This window comes from Eleutherodactylus coqui, chromosome 12, assembly GCF_035609145.1.
Source record: "Eleutherodactylus coqui strain aEleCoq1 chromosome 12, aEleCoq1.hap1, whole genome shotgun sequence".
NCBI lineage: Eukaryota > Metazoa > Chordata > Amphibia > Anura > Eleutherodactylidae > Eleutherodactylus > Eleutherodactylus coqui.
The window spans coordinates 99,986,842-100,007,837 of NC_089848.1; the positions used below are offsets into that span (position 1 = coordinate 99,986,842).

The following is a 20,996-nucleotide window of genomic DNA, read 5'->3' on the forward strand; positions in this document are numbered from 1 at the left end:
AATAGCCTTTTAAATCAGGGTGGGGGTGTTGCACACGTATATGAACATACCCTACGTGCACAAAACAGTACAATACAATCCGCCGATGTGTACGCAAATGTAACCTCGTTCACTGCGCAAATGTGTTGCGCTGAGTTGAGCATATTTGCGCATACGCTTGTCTTAAGAAGCCCTTAGCTGTGTCTTTAGGAGCGTCTTGCAGAAATACTCTGCACATGTGAAGGGTCTATAATGCATGAGCAAGTCAAGAAAGTCTTTAAGTTTATTAGTTTCTGTTTATCTCAGAAACCACAATACTTCTGAGAACTAATTTTGATGATAGAATGTAACAGAGCCGGTGAAATTTTAATTAACTGCTATATCAGTGCTAAATAGCCATACTGGGGGAATACCTTAAATTAAAACCATATTTCCTTTTATAGGCTTTTGGGGACTTGTAAAGGCTCTGTTATGCATCACGAAAAGCCTCAACGTTTGATGGTTTACTACCCTTCCATTGCTAAGAACAACAACAATATCTGGAGACCATAAAAAATAATGCAAAATGCATCATAATACTGGAAGCCGATATTACAGGTCATAAAATAATCATCAACCTGCAATATTATCCTTGTTAGAAGCCTCTGGTAGTAAACTGGACCTCATCAAATGCCAGATATAGACATTGTAGCAGACTGTTCACTATGTACTACATTAATGTAGCAAATAGGACAAACAAGTTCAGAAAAAAGAAACAAATACAAAGTATACAGAAATAAGTATAAAAGATACATAAATAAGAGGATACTTTTAAGGCTCTTTTCACATCTGTTCAGAGTCTCCGGCGCAGATCTGGCATGAAATGCAAGACTGTCATTTGGTAAAAATGCTGGACAGGTGCAGGAACCCAACGGACCCGATTACAGTCAATGAGATCTGTTCTGCACAGTTTGGATCCATTTTAGATGGATCCACTCATGCAGGGGAATCTGTTTTTCTGCTCCCATAACGGAATCCTTAGCACAGATGTGAATTTAGCCTAACATTCTATAAAGACGGGGTTAGTAAAATTAAACTTCCCCAACTCAGAGGCCTCTGGAGGGCGCTCTGCTGCTCCAAATTAAACAAAATTTAGAAAATGGACACTTCAGATGAGGAAAAAATTTTTTTTACTGAAAAAGTCACCGATAGGTGGAGATGCAGCTATGCAAATCATGCTACTAACGTTCAATATTGTTTTCAACAATGATCTGCATTCGCACAACCATGTTTTCCGCCGCTCAACGCAGCCTCAGGGTGCATTCAGATGACCGCATATCGGCCGGGTATTCATGCCCAGCCGATATAGGGCGTCTTTCTCTGCAGAGGGAGGAGGCTGGAAGAGCCGAGAGCAGTGCTCTGAGCTCCCGCCCCCTCTCTGCCTCCTCTCCACCCCCTCTGCACTATTTGCAATGAGAGGAGGCGGATCGGGGGTGGGGCTAAGTTCCAGGAATTAGCTCCGCCCCCATCCCACCTCTCCTTATTGAAAATAGTGCAGGGGGGTGGAGAGGAGGCAGAGAGGGGGCGGGAGCTCAGAGCACTGCTCCCGGCTCTTCCAGCCTCCTCCCTCTGCAGAGAGAGATGCCGTATATCGGCTGGGCATGAAAACCCAGCCAATATACGGTCGTCTGAATGCACCCTCAGGGCTCGTTCATGCGAGGGACCTAATTACCGCAAAAATTCTGTGCGCAAAAAAATTGTGTCTAACTGCGCTAAAAATCGCGTGATTTTTCCTCGGTTGAATCCCGAGCTTCATTAGCGTTAAAATCGTCCATTCATGCAATCTGTCCGGAATGACTCCTAATGACTTCAAATTTGTAAAATACAGGAACCTGTCCTCTTTTACCAGTTGCAGCTAAACTCCGTCCCCCTCCCTTTTCTTCTAGCTCCCATAGAAGTCTGTGGAGCCTCCTGAGTTTTGCGCACCAAAGATAGGGCGAGACCTATATTTCTGTGTAGTAGTGAATTTCATTTGCAGGATTTCAGTCGCTCATGTTCTATCTTTTTGAGTGCGATTTTTTTTGCGCGCGACTAAAATTCCTTTGTCTGAACATTTCCATTCGGAAACCATTGGTTTTAATAGTCGCAGGTTTTTTCGCGTGTGTAAGTTCACTGGGCAAATTCCCTTGTGTGAATGAGCCCTTACTCAGTATAACATGTTGAAGAATGCTGTCCTTCAGATCTGACACTCGGTAGACCTGGTCTACTATAGCGCCACCTATCAGTGACTTTTCTCTTAAACGTTTTTCCTTCATAAATGGTGAGCGCATCGTCTGAAGTGTCTGTTTTCTGAATTTTGCTTCATTCAGTAGCAGAAGGAGACCACTTAGACTATACTTTCCTTCAGTCATAGCAGCGGACTTAAAGAGACATGGAAAGAGGAATTCTGTTTCTCCTATGCTACTTTTCAACTTTGCAATTAAGTTTTACTCTCTATCTCTTATATGGGCCACAACACAACATTGAAAACCATGTTCCGGGGCCACCAGGAGCCCGTGCACCATACTATTGTGTAGGGCATCCATGGCTTCCTATTCAAGTACCCTATTGATATTTCAATATAGGACACCAGTACTGAGATATAGCGCTGGATCCAGTTTTTTTTAAAACACCCTGGAAATATTCCTGCTAGATACCAGCAGATATATTGCAGATACATACAGTACATTGTCATAAAAGATCTTACCTGCTTTCACCGAGCAATGAATATGAGCTTTGGACTCATAGTAGACCCAGTCAAATCCAGCCTCCACCGCCAGTCTTGCCAACATCCCATATTTACTACGTTCTCTATCAGAGGTGGTGATGTCCACTGCTCGACCTTCATAATGTAATGACTCTTCAGAATGGTGTCCATCTTCATCCCAACCCTCTGTCACCCGCAGTTTTACCCCTGGCCACAGGTTCATCACTGAGATAGCCAAAGCATTGAGTTTGTCTTTACATCTCTAGAAGGCAATAAGAAGGTAGTAGAAGGTGGTTATTTGCAGGATACACAAAACTCCAAACGATGGCAAGAACCTGCAGGACAGGTTTGTGACATGGTTGTTACTTATTGATAATAAGAAGGCATTCGTCTGATAAAGAAGTACTCAGCTACAACTTTCTGGAGGTATAAGCCATTTATTGCCCTGTCAACTTGCCAGTACTTTACTACTTGACTCTTTTGAGTGAACTTTAGTGCATGTTGTATCACAATGAACTCCATGCTGTTATTTGGTCAGGTTAGATATTTAAAGAGACCCTCTGGTTTCAGGACTACATTTTTTTTCTGAGACCGGAGGGGGCAGTTATATTATCTGCCATTGGTCTTCTGTGCTGAAGCCCCTCTGATCCGCTAGTTCCGGGTCCATGCACAAAAGCTTAAAGATGATCGGCTCATGTATACAGGCAATCTGTTTAGTGTGAATAGAGGGTGCGGGCCGGAACAATCCCCAGCTGCTCCGCCTCCACATAGTTACGGATGATCACTCCTGTCTAAAAGTACTGGAACGATCAATGATGGGATGACCTGTCAGGTATCTGTGCCTGACAGGTCATACCGTGAAAAAGGGCCCTTAGGTAGAAAATGCAGTGGCCCCCTACACACGGGCAGAAATTCAGCTGCGGGATTTCCCGCAGAATTTCCTCCCATGCCCGCTGCCATAGGATTGCATTAGATAATGCAATCCTATGCAGACCACTGCGATTTGACAGTGTGAAAACATGTGCGGTAAACAAATCGCGGCATGTCCTATTTCTGTGCGAGCCTCGCAAAGGCCTGCACAGGAACGTCACTAGTGACATGCCGGCTCTGCTCTGCGCAAGTGCCGGGTGGGCGGCAGCCAGCACATAGCAGAGTGGGGAGACGGCGGACCAGGTGAGGTGCAGTGGTCACTGCAGGGGCACGGCATGCAGTATCCCACCTGGCCGTCTGCAGGAGGCCATAGCTGAATGCAGGACCTCAAACCGGTGAATCGGAGAGACATCGGCGTAGAACAACAGCATAGGGTAATATACCCTCCCCCCTCAAAGAAGTTTATCGGGATACAAAAAAATTCTAGCAGCTCAAAATCATGCAAAATTAATTGAAAATTGAATACTCCCCTATTCTGGCGGCTCACCGCCCCGCACTGCAGTCCCAGTACTCGTCGCTCAGAACCCGAAGGAAGTGGCAGACGGTCACATGCACAGTTCCAGCGGTGGATCTTCCATGGCCGTTGAAGCCTGTGACTGGCTGAGCAGTGACATGCACAATAAACAGCACATGACTACCCGCCGCTTTTTCTAGGTTTTGTGCAGTAGGAATTGGGTCTGCAGTGCTGGACCGGGAGCCACTGGAATAGGTACTTATTTTTTCTTAATTTCACATGATTTTAAGCTAATCGAAGTTTTTTAATGTCCCGGAAAAGGATTGAGCATTATCAAAAACAGGAAGGATCTTTTAGGCCTTTTACACACGGGCGACAGCGATATCGCTGCAATATGGTAGCTTTGTACACGCGATTTTGTAGCGTCGGTGATGCTTTTTTCTTGTGAAAAAATGTCCCATCGCTGCTATCGTGAGAAAGTTAATAGTAGTTTCTAATGTTAAATGTATTGCATAGCATGAAAATCATAAGTACGTGCTACGAAATGCGATAAACAAGGAGGCTCCATAGAAAACATAGCCTACAAATCATTGCAAAAGCGCGGCAATATTTCCCTAGCAACATAGCATCAGTGAAAACATCGTTAATGTGACGGACCCCATTGGAAAGCATTGGGATCACATGCATGCTATTTGTAGCAATGTCACATCGCTACAATATCACGCGACTTTGTAGCCCATGTGAAAGCAGCCTTAACTGTAAGAGGTAGCCATATTCTTTTTCCGGCCATCAAGCTTTCTCATTATGTCTTGTAGCATCCCATAAGAAGCAACGTACAACACAGCTTTCCTTGAAGCTTCATCCCAGGTCACAATTAATTGATTTATCATGCTTCACCATAATCTGATAGCAAAGACAAAAATGTTCTCCAGGCAGGTTGTCCTTCCGTCTTGCACCACCCTAGATTCAGTCTAGATTATCGTTTACCTGCCTTACTTCCTATTCTACAGAACTCCCCTCTTGAGGTTAAGTTCAGATGAGGTGGGCTTACTGTGAATTTCTGCACCGAAAATCACAACAGCAGCTGCGGATTTGGTGCAGATTTTGCTGAGGATTATCTGCGTATTTTCCACTCCACTGTTGAAAATCTGCATTAAATCCGCAGCTGCAGTTGCAGATTTGGTGCTAATTTACTGCAGCTTTCAGCCTCTCCATTGGGCCATATTCACACGGGCGGGTTTTCCTAGCAAACAAAAAATCCACGGCATTTACAGTAGCAGCAAAACAGATGGGATTCTAATATTTTGTCCACAAACTGCAGAAAATATCTGCACAAAATCCATGCGCAAATCGACCCGCAGAGAAGATTTCGGATCCAGAACGCGTCAATTTCAGCACCGTATCCACAGTGGAAAACTTACAACAGAGATGCAGAAGAAGCACAGACAGCGAATCTGCGCCAAAATGGTCTGCATTTGGCTACATTTTATTTTAGCAAATCTGAGACAGGATTTATTGTATTGCTAGCAGAAATTTAGAATCCGCAACATGTTTAGAAAACACAGTGGATCTGTTAGGGTGGGTTCACACAGGGCGGATTCCCGTCGGAAATCTCGCGGTTTGGCCGCGGCGGCTTTGAAGCGGCTCAGCCGCATGCTTTTCCGTTGCGGCCGGCGCTCCCATAGAGGAGAGCACGGCCGTAACATAAATAAACAAAACAGGAAAGGTAAACAGACCTGCTCAATCTCTGGAGACCGCGGCTGCGGCCGCCGCAGCCGCAGTTTCAACCGGATTTACCGCAGCGGATTAGCCGTCCCGTGTGGACGAGATTTCTGAGAAATCTCATCCACATGGCTGGCTAACCCCGAGATTAGCGGCCGCGGGCGAATCTGCTGCGGCAAAACCGCGGCAAATCCGCCCTGTGTGAACCCAGGCTTACAGAAATGTTACGCACCGTGTGAAGGACCTCTGAAATCTGTACATGGCTTTACGCTGTGATCGAGAGCTTAAACAGACAAACGTGTTTGCGCACATTTTTGCGCACGTGATAATCACTAGAACTCATGACCTGCCCTATCTTTCTGCGTTTTAAGCAGCAGGCTGCCATAGAAGTCTATGGCAGGTTAAAAAAAAAGCAAGAGGAAAGGTTTGACCCTGCGGACAATGCAGGGAAAAGAAGACAGCTGCCCTTATTAGGCATTAAATAGCCATTCTATTCCATGGAAGGAGTATCACGCTTGTGGGAGCTGGCATTACGAGCACAAAAATGTCATTACTACGCGCTAACACGGGCGTAGGAGCCTGATTATTGTCATTTCAAAACCTTGTTCATGTGCAAATACATATGTTCGTCCGTCAAAGCTGCGAGTCAACGAAAATTTCGCAACTTTTACGGCAGGGATGAAGACAGCATTAGCCCAGATTCCCATGGATGTATTTATGTGTGTATTTGCACGCACTATACATTGATTTTAATTGGTTTATTAACATGCGTGTTTAGCTCCGCCCCAATCCCGCCCCCTTCCATTGCAAACAGCCAGAGGGGAGGAGGGGAGGACAGAGGCAGAGAGCTGGCGAGGGGGAAAGACAGCTCAGATGATAGTGTATATCGGCTAGCTGTGAAAACGACGGCCAATATACGCTCCTTTGAATAAGCCCTATAGCTGTGCAAAAAAATTTACAAAAAAAACCCCACTAGGCGATGCAAGAAACACTGTGGAATTGCGCAGGAAAAAGTGCACTCCTGGAATTCATTGGACTAAGTTGCCATTTCAATCAGCGCATATTTTTTTGCCGCGTGCCAATATACACGTCCTTGTGAGCGGAAAAAGTGCAGTAAAATACACTGAAAAAACATCATTCGCTCAGCAAAAACGCAAGGATCATGCGCGCACAAATACGCATACATTCATGGGAATCCGGTCTTAATCAAGAGCAGCTGCAGATTTGGTGCAGATTTTCGACAGCCGATTTTTTAGCGCTGAAAATCCGCATATAAGCCGCTGCAAAATCTGCAACCAATCCACAACAGCAGCTGTGGATCTGAAAAGCAGGTTTTCCGCTGCAAATCCGCCCGGTGTGAACACGGCCTGAATGTACTTGACATTCATTATATTCTTGTTACCCGACCAACAAACACAACAACCTAAAGGCCTGAGAATGTTAAAGGAAGCGAGGAAAGTGATCCAAAGACGTCACTCCATCACCATGCGCCTTAAACCAATGCAAGGATGGACTTTAACCCTCCGAAACTCGTTCCAGAAGACAAATGCTGTCAGGTCCTTTAAATGAGACCCCAGGATTTATACACCGGAAAGTCTGTGGATCCTTTTCACATTAATTCCCTGTTGAAAAGTTTCTCAATGCCATGACACACCATTAACGGCTGGACAAGCCCTCGCCTTGCAGATCACTCAGTAGGCTTCTTAGTGCAGGAGGTATTTCTAGCTTGTAAAGTGCCTCAGACACACTCAGCTTCAAACATCCATAGAGATCACAACTTTAGAAAAACTCTATTGCTTCTGCCAGTGAAGAAAACATGCTGGGAATTGTAAACCAGATAGGGCAGGGGCTGGGGAGATAACAATGTTAAAATAACAGGTGACTTGTACTTTAAGACAGGGAATGAACAAACATTATTTATCTTGAATGTCACTATTCTCCTTCAGTTGTGTGACATCAATACATTTGTTTTCCCTATTACCCTTCATCTCCTTTCTTCAGGTCACACAAGTCTTTTTTTTTTAAAGGATTTATGCCAAAAAGAAAGAGCAATATAAATGACTGGGGGCGGCCATGACAAGGGCAGGACTGCAAATAGAGGCTGCATGATTCATTAGGGCATATTTACAAATGCAGAGGATAGCCCGTGATAATGTGGGGTCATAAGGATCCCCTAATAGCGCTCAGGTGGAGTTTACAGAAGTTCTGGCTGCAATTGATGCATTCATCGCACTCCAATATATTCTATCCAGACGGTAATTTCATAAGAAGCGGCTGCGGTGATGGTGAATGCTGGAACGTGTAGTCTTCCCTTTGCCATAAACAGTCTAGATGTATACCTTAACCCTTCCCAATCCTGGTTTTTCTAGAGGGTTTACTCTTTTTCTGCTGTTATACAACAGCGCTATATGCTGGCTACAGCCAGTACTGCATGAGGTGAAACTTTGGATAGGCTTCGACAAAAGAGAGGCTGGCAATATACAGTAAGAGAACCCTGACGGACGTCTTCCAACTTCGGAGCTGTACAGCCTTAAATCATAATGTCTTCAGAGGTCAGACAGTGGATTGGAAAGGGTTAATAATCCTAATTTATAATCCTAACGTACAGTTGGGAAACCATAAACTGAGATGTATAGATTTCCATCATCTGAATTTCTAACGTAGACCTACAACTTGAAGACCATAACTTGAGATAATACCTTTTCATGGTCACCTCTACTGTAGTTCTTAACTTTACACCAACTTGGAGACCATACAAGTAATGTCCTTGACCTAAAATCTAATGTACGGCTTCAGTTTGAATGCTATGAAGTGAGATGACTAGCATTGAATGATATGAATTTCTCATGAAGACCATCACTTGAGATGACAACCCCTGCATGGTTCTTACATTGTGCAGTTAGAGTCTATGCACTGAGGTCTCTACTCCTTTACATAATCCTTCATTTTACACCTACAACTTGGAGAACAGAAAAGTAATATTATTCTCCTAGAATCTAATTCATAGCTAAAACCCAGACATTATGAACTGAGATGACTTTCTTTTAAATGATCTTAAATTCTCATGCAGATCTACATTGTGGAGACCATTACTTGATACTTTGCATGGTCCTAACAACGTACGATAAGTGACCATGCACTGAGGGCTGTGGCTTTAAACCTATAACTTGAGACCATAAAAGTAATGTCACAGTCCTAAATTCTAATGTACAAATTGAACATTATGAAATGAGATGGCTGTCTTGAAATGATCTTAAAGGGGTTGTCCCGCGCCGAAACGGGTTTTTTTTTTTCAACCCCCCTCCGTTCGGCGTGAGACAACCCCGATGCAGGGGTTAAAAAAGAACACCGCACAGCGCTTACCTGAATCCCCGCGCTCCGGTGACTTCTTACTTACCGGCTGAAGATGGCCGCCGGGATCTTCTCCCTCGGTGGACCGCAGGGCTTCTGTGCGGTCCATTGCCGATTCCAGCCTCCTGATTGGCTGGAATCGGCACGTGACGGGGCGGAGCTACACGGAGCCGGCATCCTGCACGAGCGGCCCCATTGAGAAAAGAAGAAGACCCGGACTGCGTAAGCGCGTCTAATTTGGCCATTAGACGCCGAAAATTAGACGGGCTCCATGGAAACGAGGATGCTAGCAACGGAGCAGGTAAGTGAAAAACTTCTTATAACTTCTGTATGGCTCATAATTAATGCACAATGTACATTACAAAGTGCATTAATATGGCCATACAGAAGTGTATAGACCCACTTGCTGCCGCGGGACAACCCCTTTAACTTCTCATGTAGACCTATAACATAGAGACAATCACTTGAGATGAAATCCTTTGCATGGTCCTAACATCGTACAATTAGAAACCTTGCACTGACATCTCTATTCCTTTGCCTGTTCCATACACTACAAGTTGGAGAACATAAAAGTAATATCATTGCCCTAAAATCGAATGCACATCTACAATCTACTATAGAAACTATGAACTGAATGACTACTAACTTCTGATGTAGACTGACAATTCGGAAAAAATAACTTGAGATGAATACCTTTTCATGGTTCTAATAACTACACAGTCTGTAACCATGCAGTCACATCTATTCCTTTACACGCTCCTTAACCTAAAACCAACTTGGAGACACGACATATAATGTCATTGTCCTAAAATCTCATCTACAGCTTCAGCTTGAACACTATGAAGTAAAATGACTATCTTGAAATGATCCTAACTTCTTATATCAATTTAGAACCCAGAGACCATGACTTAAGATGAAAACCTCGCATTGACCTAACATCATCCAATTAGAGACCTTGCGCTGAGTTCTATTTCTTTACATGGTCCTTAACGTTACACCTAAAACTTGGAGGCCATAATAGTAATGCCCTTGTCCTAAAATCTCTCGTACAGCTTCAGCTTGGACACCATGAATGGAGATGACTGGTTAAATTATCCTAATTTCTCACGCAAACCTATAACTTCAAGACTAATACTTGAGATGAATCCATTCCTCTGCATGTTCCTTAACTTTACACATGCAGCTTGGAGACCCTAAAAATAATGTTACTATCTTAAAATCTAATGTACAGCTACAATATAGACACTATGAATTGGGATGACAGCCTTTAAATGGTCCTACCGTGCGCTAATGTAGACCTTCAACCTGAAGACCAAAGCTCAAGATAAAGACCTTTGCACAATTCTAATATCTGTACAGTTTGTAACTATGAAGTCTGATCTACCCCTTAACATAATTCTTCAACTTTACACCAACTTAAAGGAGATGTCCCGCGCCGAAACGGGTTTTTTTTTTTTTAAACCCCCCCCCCGTTCGGCGCGAGACAACCCCGATGCAGGGGTTAAAAAAACCACCCGCACAGCGCTTACCTGAATCCCGGCGGTCCGGCGTCTTCATACTCACCTGCTGAAGATGGCCGCCGGGATCCTCCGTCTTCATGGACCGCAGGGCTTCTGTGCGGTCCATTGCCGATTCCAGCCTCCTGATTGGCTGGAATCGGCACGTGACGGGGCGGAGCTACACGGAGCTACACGGAGCCCCATAGAGAAGAGGAGAAGACCCGGACTGCGCAAGCGCGGCTAATTTGGCCATCGGAGGGCGAAAATTAGTCGGCACCATGGAGACGAGGACGCCAGCAACGGAGCAGGTAAGTATAAAACTTTTTATAACTTCTGTATGGCTCATAATTAATGCACAATGTACATTACAAAGTGCATTATTATGGCCATACAGAAGTGTATAGACCCACTTGCTGCCTCGGGACATCTCCTTTAAAGACCAAATAAGTAATGTCACTCCCATAAAATCTAATATACAACTTCGACTTGGACACTATGAATGGAGATGAATACCTTGAAATGATTCTAACTTCTCATGAAAACCTATAACTTAGAGACCATAACCTGGGATGAAAACCTCTGCGTGATCCTAACATTGTACATTAGAGACCATGCACTGAGATTCATCTATTCCTTTACATGTTCCTTAACGTTACACCTACAACCTGGAGACCATAAAAGTATTGTCACTGTCCCAAAATCTAATGTACAGCTACTACCTAGACACTATGAATTGAGATAACAGTCTTTAAAGAGAGCCTGCACTTTGAGTCTGCAGCGCTTGTGCTCCATTGGTCATTTTTGGCTCCTCCCAGCAGCGGAAGACAGCCCATATAGCGTTATATCGGGCCGTCTTCAGCTGCTGGGGGGAACTGAAACTGGCCGACGGAGCATGACCACTGTAGATTGAAAGTGCAGGCTCCCTTTAAATGCTCATATCTTCTCATGTAGGCCTACAATTTGCAGACCATAACTTCAGATAAAACCTTTGCATGGTCCTACTATCCATACAATCCATAGACCATGCAGTCAGATGTATTCCTTTGCATGATCCTTAACTTTAAACCAACGTGGAGACCATAAAAGTAATATCACTGTCCTAAAATCTAACGTACAGCTTCAAATTGAACAGCGTGAGTTGAGATGAATACCTTGAAATGATTCTAACTTCTCATGTAAATTTATAACTTAGAGACCGTAACCTGAGATGAAAACCTCTGCATGGCCCTAATATCATACAACTAGAGACCATGCACGAGACCTATCTATTTCTTTGCATGTTTCCTAATTTTGCACCTACAACTTGGAGACCATACAAGTAATGTCAGAGTCCTAAAATCGACTGCAAAGTTACAAATGACTAACTTTAAGTGATCCTAACTTCCCATGCAGTCCTATAACTTAGAGACCATAACTTGAGTTAAAAACCTTAGCATGGTCACAGTAATGTGCAATTAGAGACCATCCAGTGAGATCTATTCCTTTACACAACTCTTAACTTTACACCTACAACTTGGAGATCGATAAAAGTAACATCATTGTCGTAAAATCTAACATACAGCTACAACTTGGACATGTTGGGCCTCATTTATCAAAGCTGTCTAACAGTAAGACTATCTTTGCTGCCCCTGGCGGCCAATCACAGTGCAGCTTGCATTTCTTAAGCTGCTGGGCTAAAATAAAAACTGCGTTCTGATTCGTTGCTATGGGCAACAAAGACAGTTTTACTTTTAGACAGTTTTGATAAATCTGCTTTTGTGAATTGAAAGAACTATGTTTAAATGATCCTTACTCCTCCTGTTGACATGCATTCTGGAGAACATAACTTTAGAGGAAAACGTCTGCATGGTCCTAAAATCGTACAATTAGAGACCATACACTAAGTTCTCTATTCCTTTACATGATCCTTGACTTTACACCTACAACTTGATGACTTTACACCTACTCCCCATGACCCTGGAGGTCCCTTCCAACTCTACCAGTCTATGAGTCTATAACTTGGAGACCATAAAGTAATGTAATTGTCCTAAACCTAGACACTACAAAATGAGATGACTACCTTGAATTGAGTCTAATTTCTCATGCAGACCTACATTTTGGAGACCATAACTTGAGATGAAAACTATTGCATGGTCCTAACATCGTATCATTAGAGACCATACACTGAGTTCTTTAGTCCTTTGAATAATCCTTAACTCTACACTTACAACTTGGAGACCATAAAAATAATAAAACAGTCCCAAAATCTAATGTACAGCTACAACCTACTACAGACATTATGAACTGAGATGACTAGCTTTATACTATCTGACCTTCTCATGTACATCTACATTCTAGAGACCATAACTTGGGATGAAAACCTTGGTAAAGTCCTAACTTTGTACAATTAGAGACCGTACACTGAGATCTCTATTCCTTTACATGATCCTTGACTTTACACCTACAACTCGGAGACCATAAAAGTAATATTGTCCCAAAAATCTAATGTATAGCTACAACCCAGACACTATGAACTGAGATGACTGACTACCTTGAAATGATCCTAATGTCTCATGAAGACCAACATTTTGGAGACCATAGCTTGAGATAAATACCCCACATGGAGGCCATTCGTGTGCAGTCTGTGTTCTGTCCTGCTTTATTTGAGCTTGTTTCCGTTTTTTTTGCAGAAAATCGCATGGCACACAGAGAAAAAAAAACGGACATATTGACTGAATATGGACCGAATACGGAGGGCACATGGAGTTGCATGCATATAAAAAAAATCCATTTTTGCGGACACAACACAGACATTTTTGCATGCAAGTGTGTACCTAGTCTTAGGGCATTTTTGCAGTTCTGAAAAATTAATTCAGTTTTTCGTGTGTTTTTCACGTGATTTGTATGTATTTCTGTAATTTTTACGTGCGATTTTCAACTGTTTTGTATCCAAATTTTAAGCACGTAAAAAAACATATGATGTGTTCTGCGCACTTCCTCGTTCTGTCCCTGTTTTTTCGGCTGCTCGCACATGGACATTTTAAAATTTACGCCCAAGATTCTTGGGCACAACTCGCATCGGACAGCGCATTCTTGTTCAAGAATCGAACAAGAATAGAACATCCCATTTTTTTTACCTGGACTATTCGTGCGAGTAAAAAAGACCCATGTGAGTACACCTATTCAAACGAATGGGTTCTATCTTTATTCAACTTTCGGACCAAACAGAACGGTCCAAAAATCAAATGGAAAATTACCTGTGTGCATACAGCTTTAAGGTTTTAACGATTATATGAGATAAAAACGATCACAATCCCATCAAATGAGTACAATCCATTTTTTAAAATGCAGCCATAGATTTGAATGGGCGATTTTTGGCCGAAAACCACAAGAAAATAGGACCTGCGCAATTTTTCCTCGGACTATTCGTGAATATAACTATTTAAAATCATTTGCTTTATTTCTATCTTTCAATATTTATGGGCAGAAAATCGGACGCAAAAGTTGTTTGTGTGAATAAACCCTTAGGGCTTATTCACACGGGGAGCTACGTGCGCAAAAATCTCGCACTCAAAAACACTCGGCTAAGAGAACCAATGGTTTCCTATGGGAGCGTTTAGATTCTTTCATCTGAATGTCCCTATAGGAAACCCTTGGTTTTATGGGCCACGTGTTTTTCAAGCACGTGATTTTTGCGTGCATAGCTGCCCGTGTGAATAAGCCCTTTTGCCTTGTACTGAGATCTAGCCTAGACCAACAACTTGGGGATATGAGTGGGGTTTTATCATCTTGCATATTATATATATATATATATATATATATATATATATATATATATATATATATATAACCTTTGCTTCTTTAACCCCTAAAAGCTGCACACAGTGATTAAGCATATAGTTTAAAGCAAAGATTTAGATGCCCACACTATATTCTGCTACACTGCATGAATACTAATTACTTCAGTGGGCAGTAAAGTGCAGTAGATGATGTGTACTTTGGTTCCTTTTGGGTTAACACACACATCTTTCTACCCAGTTTACAGCATTTTTCCCTGAGCCTTGAGACTGTAAACTCATGCCTGGACTAAATGTATAGCATCTATGTACAAATGCATTCTTTTCTATTTCTTCATTACACATTGAGGAGGCCAAGATTTCTGATGCTGCTCAGATAGACCTGTGTAAATGGGTTAGGCAGAGCCTGGTCCTTTTGTGCCAGCTCCAGTTGTATTGTCAAAGTCATGACCGTGAAGATTAGACTATTCATGAATTCACTGGGTCGTGTGCCACAAATCAACCCCAATTCTGCTCAGCCAAAGTGAAGCTCAGCAGGGCAGCCAGTCCTAAGGCTTTGTGTTGTACAACAAGATCTCCCTGCCAGCAACTAATCTCTTCACAAATGGAAACACTTAGCAGTTACCTGTCAGGATAAACAACCTGGTGGCTTCCAGAAGACCAGGCTCATCTCTACACATGCACCTAGGTGTCTGCTTAACACCTGGTTGTCACTTCATTCATACAAATGCATTGCTCTTCTCACCTACAATGCTGTGCAGAAGTTTTGGGCAGGTGGGGAAAAATGATGCAAAGTAAGTAAGACTGCTTTAAAAAAAAATAGTAGGTGTCTGAATTACTCCAAATATATTCTGCAGCAGGACAACAACTCCAAACATCCAGACAATGTCATTAGGAACCATCTTCAGGATGAAGTATAACAGGGAGTCCTAGAGGTGATGATTTGGCCCTCAAGAGTCCTGATATCATCATCATCATGTCTGTCTGGGATTACATGGAGAGACAGAAGAATTGGAGTGAGCGGACATCGACAGAAAGTCATTGATTAGTTCTCCAAGATGTTTAGAACAACTTCCCTGCCGAGTTCCTTCAAAAACTGTGTGCAAGTGCATCTAGAAGAATGGATGCTGTTGTGAAGTTAAAGGGTGGTCACACCAAATATTGATTTGATTTTCATTTGTTTTTGCACTTTGTTAAGTGACAAAAACAACTATTAACACTTTATTTCAGAAAGCATTTTTACTTTGAAGCATCTTTTCCACACCTGCCTAAAACTTTTGCACAAAACTGTACTAGATATAGATGGCTTATAGTACTATATATACTGAAGGATTCTGTACACAACTTCCCCTATCTGGGTGCACTTCCCTGCCTAGTTTGTCATTTTGCTCTGTCTCTCCCACTTGAGTTAATATTAACTAGAAACTAAAGCATTAAACAAACATTTTGAAAGTTTTACAGAGCCATTGAGTGAAAATCTTTACATACTAGATAGACTGGTGAGGCGGGTCCGGGCACCTGCCAAGAATGTACCTGAACAAGACTTTATTGGCCTCTTTACATGGGTTTAATAAGACGCCTGCAGATAACTGCTCTGGTGCCCACAGCAGAGAGAGAGAGAGAGGCTGCTGGCATCAGGTCGCACCTGGTGGCATCACCCCTGTCTAAGAATGCTGCTGGGAAGGAAGAAATGACTTGCTGTTGGTTGACTTTTCTCAAGGAAGTTGACAGGAGGTCAGGAGTTCAGATACTGCCAGCAAATGCGGTGAGAGTGGCACAAAGGTGCCCCAGTGGAGGAACTGGCACTAGCCTTAGAGAAAAGACAGTAGTGGGCAGAAGGATGTCTGGGTGCAAAATTGGAGATGTGTGCTGTATCTTTTCATATCTAATATGAAAGAAGGATTATCTGTCATCCTTCTATCTATCTATCTATCTATCTATCTATCTATCTATCTATCTATCTATCTATCTATCTATCTATCTATCTATCTATCTATCTATCTATCTATCTATCTATCTATCTATCTATCATCTTCTGCTGTTCCCCCTGGCAGGGGGCATTAAGTCTTCCTTCCCCTGGGCTCCAAACATTGTCCATTTTCGTGCAGTCCAGAGTCACACAAGCTGAAACACAAGCCGTTGCGATCGATACAAGTGATGAGTAAGTGGAGCTGAAGATGTGTCTGTCTGGCGGTGCAGCTCAGTGCTGACACCAGGCTGCTCACACTCCTGCATGCAACCATATAATATAATGCAAGGAGGCTCTATCATTGTATACTGGATGTCTGTAGATAATTGTCTGTATCTGCATATATATAAGTATATATGGTAAATACAGTATATAGGTATCAGCAGATGTGATACATACATGACCAAGAAAGCTGCTGCTGCTGCTTAGCCCTGTGGCAGGACTGGGGTTAAGAAGGGTGACCCCCAAGCCCGGCTGTCTGATCTGTGCTCATTCAATTGATCTGGCAGTCAGTTCCTTAAGGGACAGGGAAATTTAAGGTGGCAGCTCAGAGATTCCAAGGGAAGCCTGTCACTTGGATGAGCTGAAGAAATCCCGGAGAGGCACAATGCAAATAGATAGATAGATATCCCATATCTATATCATATTTATCCATCCATTCATATGTATATATGAATATGCATGCACCATAAATATAGGAAATGCAGCCTGACCTCTGTATACCCCCTACTGCTATGCAAGAAAGTCCTGGTGCGGATGGAGTTAAATCTCCAACTACTCCTTTCTGGGAACCTATTAATTTACAATATCTCATTGGAGAAGGGATGATGTCATGTAGCCAAGTTACAAGGAGAAGGTATCAGAGGATGGCACCGGGCATCCTTAAATACATATCAATATATTCACGCTCTGATGGGCAATGCTGAATATAATGCTATAGTCAGATTTAAACGAGCAGGCGGTCGATTAAGATTGTACTGGCTATTGTGGAGGGATAACTGAGCACTAAAGACTAAAGTAGCCTCATTCTAGAAGGCCAATGTCTAGCCTTATATATATGTCGGGAATGAATGCGAGCTTAATACAAGAAAGCAGATTGTTGTATAAATTCATTGTTGGATAAAATATAGCATATTTATGCTGGACATAATGTATCAGGTTGTTGCATTAGTTCAATCCTGGATGCAATATATCATTTTATTGCATCAATTCATTACTAAATACAACATAGCAGATTAATGCATTAGTTCATTGCTGGGCACAATGTATCAGATTATTGCATTAATTCTTTGCTGGATATAATGTATCAGAGTGTTGCATTAGTTTACTGCTGGATACAATGTATCACATTATTGCATTAGTTCATTGCTAGATACAATATAGCAGATTATTGCATTAGTTCATTGCTAGATACAATATAGCAGATTACTGCATTCTTCAATGCTATTTACAATGTATCAGATTATTGCATTAGTTCACTGCTGAATAGATGTATCAGAGTATTGCATTATTTCACTGCTGGATACAATATAGCATATTATTGCATTAGTTCATTGGTGGATTCATTGCAGTAGATTATTGCATTCTACATTGCTGGATAAAGTATAACAGATTATTGCATTAGTTCGTTGCTGGATACAATGTATCAGTTTATTGCACTCTACATTGTAGTAGATAATTGCATTTTACATTGCTGGATACAATTTAACAGATTATTGCATTAGTTCATCGGTGGTTATAATGTATCAGATTATTGCTGTAGTGTAGTAGGTGGCCAATGTGGAACAGGTTGATTAATCGGCATCCAGTGAAACAATGTAGTCTACAATAGACAAAGTTTATCCCCTGAGCAGATGTAGAAGAGATTGAGTGATCATTATGTACTGTTATACATTGTATCAGGTCAATAAAACAGTTATTATGGATCAATATACGGTAACATGTTGCATTTAATGACATCCAAATGAGCAAGACACCCAGAAAAAGGACATAGAATATGACTATATGAGCAGGATGGTCATATATAAAGATTTAATGGCTGTACCTGGGTCATGAGCCTGTCTGCTGCTGTGTTCTCCTCGTCTTTAAATATGATGTCAGAGTTATAATTTGGGGTGAGCTCTTTAAACCTCTCCGAGTTCCTAGTAATCTTTCCTTCATATCTTCCACTGGCCCCCAGGGTCTTCTCTGCCACATTGGGGATAAATTGCTTATAGGCTAAAGGGGTCAGCTTTTTGGGGTGTTTTCTCTTGCCAATCCCCCTGCCAGGTCCACAGGCTGAGGCAGGAGGTAGCAGCAGGGCGCTGATGAAGACCCCAAGGAGAAGAGCTCTGAGCAGCAGCAGCAGCATCTCGTCCCTGTGCATCCAGCAGTGCTAGCAGTGCTATTAGACAGCTCGTCCTCCTGGGATGATGGTAGGATCCAGCGGCTCCCTCCTGGACAGGTGCTCAGAGGAGAGTGAGCTGCACATGGAGATCTGCTGGGGCTCCAGATAAGGGGACAAAAGTTTCCAAAAAAAAAAAAAGGGGGGCAAAAAAAAAAAAAAGGTCTGACAGTAAGTGCAGAGCAATGAGGAGTCAGAGCAGTGAGCGCAGGAGCTCCAGCCTCTATATTATAGCAGAGGGGCCCCAGCTGATTGGCTGCCCAGGAGCTTCTTCTCCTTCTAATAGAAGCCAGAAGAGATGAGGAGCTCGTGCTCTGTGTATAGAGGGGGCGGGGCAGCACTGAGGTGTGCGGTGTGTCCTGCCTCTATATGTATCCTGGGTATATGTATGTGCATGCATGCATCCTGCCCCTATGTCTGTGGGTTGTGTCTGAATGTAGTATGCCTGTAGGTTGTGTGTGTGTGTGTATATATATATATATATATATATATATATATATATATATATATATATATATATATAGTGTGTGTGTGGTGCAGTTGTCTGTACATTACAGTATAACTTATGTGTTTATGTGTGCATTGCACTATATGCATATGTATGTATCCTGCATCTATCTATCTATCTATCTATCTATCTATCTATCTATCTATCTATCTATCTATCTCCTATCTATCTATCTATCTATCTATCTCATATCTATCTATCTATCTATCTATCTATCTATCTCATATCTATCTATCTATCTATCTATCTATCTATCTATCTCATATCTATCTATCTATCTATCTATCTCAAATCTATCTATCTATCTATCTATCTATCTATCTATCTATCTATCTATCTATCTCCTATCTATCTATCTATCTATCTATCTATCTATCTATCTATCTATCTCAAATCTATCTATCTATCTATCTATCTATCTATCTATCTATCTATCTATCTCCTATCTATCTATCTATCTATCTATCTATCTATCTCATATCTATCTATCTATCTATCTATCTATCTATCTATCTATCTATCTATCTATCTATGTGTGTGGTATATAAGTGGCATGTTCACATGTGCGTGCAATATACTCCCGCCATGGTTTAAAAGGTTATTTAGCCTAATGAGGTCCAGATCAGTTTTTTCCCCTGTAGTTTTGCGCAGCATATTGTGCAGTTATGTGGGTATTAACTGCGTATTTGCGCATCTCCCATAGACTTCTATGGGTCCTTTGATACGCAAAAAAATAGAGCATGTCCTACTTTACTGCGTGCACAAAAACGTTTATGAGAACGAACCGATTGAAATCAATTGATTCTTTTCTTTGTGTTTTGTGCGCAAGCATTTTACGCTGTGGTAATTATTTTTGCGCATACGATTGTGTAAAGCCGCCCTTAGGGCTTATAAAGCGTTTGCATAGGTTTTTGCGTATGTGAAACTCACATCCGTACAACGTGACAAATTGAAGCCATTCATTTCAGCGGGTTCATTCTCACGAATCTGTGTGTCACGTATGCATTTTCTACTCACGAGAAAAGGTAGGACCTGCTCCATTTTTCTGCGTGTTACGCTGCAAGCTGCCATAGAAGTCTGTGGCAGGTTAAAAAAATGTCAAGGGGAAGAGAAAAGAAGACAGCTGGCGCTAATTAGGCCCTAAATAGCCATTCTCTTCCACGGAAAGGGAGTACCACGGGAACTGGCGCAAAACTCACATTACTGTGCGCAAACACGAGTGTAACAGCCTGATTGCTGTCATCTGAAAACCTTGTACATGCGCAAATATGCTCCATTGGGGCGAGCAAATATGCGCATACATTCATTTGTGGAAGCCCTCATAAGCATGTTTATCCATGTATTACATGTGTGCATATATTATCTCCATGTGTGTATTCTATCTATTTGTATGTATAATGTACTTGTGTATATGTGCATTATATGTAGGTGTGTAATGTAAGTATTATATATGTTTATGGTATGTATACATATTGTATATGTATGTGTGTATGTTTCAGATACATGTACTATATATAGGTATGTATTATGTATGTTTGTGTATTATATGTGTATAATATACTTCTGTTGTTTTCTAGTCTACTTGTATGTATCATTGTACATTTTATCTATCAATCTATCTATCTATCTATCTATCTATCTATCTATCTATCTATCTATCTCATATCTATCTATCTATCTATCTATCTATCTATCTATCT

At 41.9% G+C, this 20,996-nt stretch overlaps 1 protein-coding gene across 1 annotated transcript in view; it reads right to left on the bottom strand.

Annotated features, from left to right (window-relative positions):
* SHH (sonic hedgehog signaling molecule) overlaps window positions 1-18,916 on the bottom strand; it is a 29,972-nt gene extending 11,056 nt beyond the window's left edge. Inside the window, exons 1-2 of the mRNA XM_066584600.1 lie at window positions 18,450-18,916; window positions 2,705-2,966 (exon numbers count right to left, since the gene is read on the bottom strand). Coding sequence (XP_066440697.1) covers window positions 2,705-2,966; window positions 18,450-18,770 — 583 coding nt within the window. The 5' untranslated portion in view covers window positions 18,771-18,916. The remainder of the gene's footprint in view (window positions 1-2,704; window positions 2,967-18,449) is intronic.
* Window positions 18,917-20,996: the final 2,080 nt, after the last annotated feature.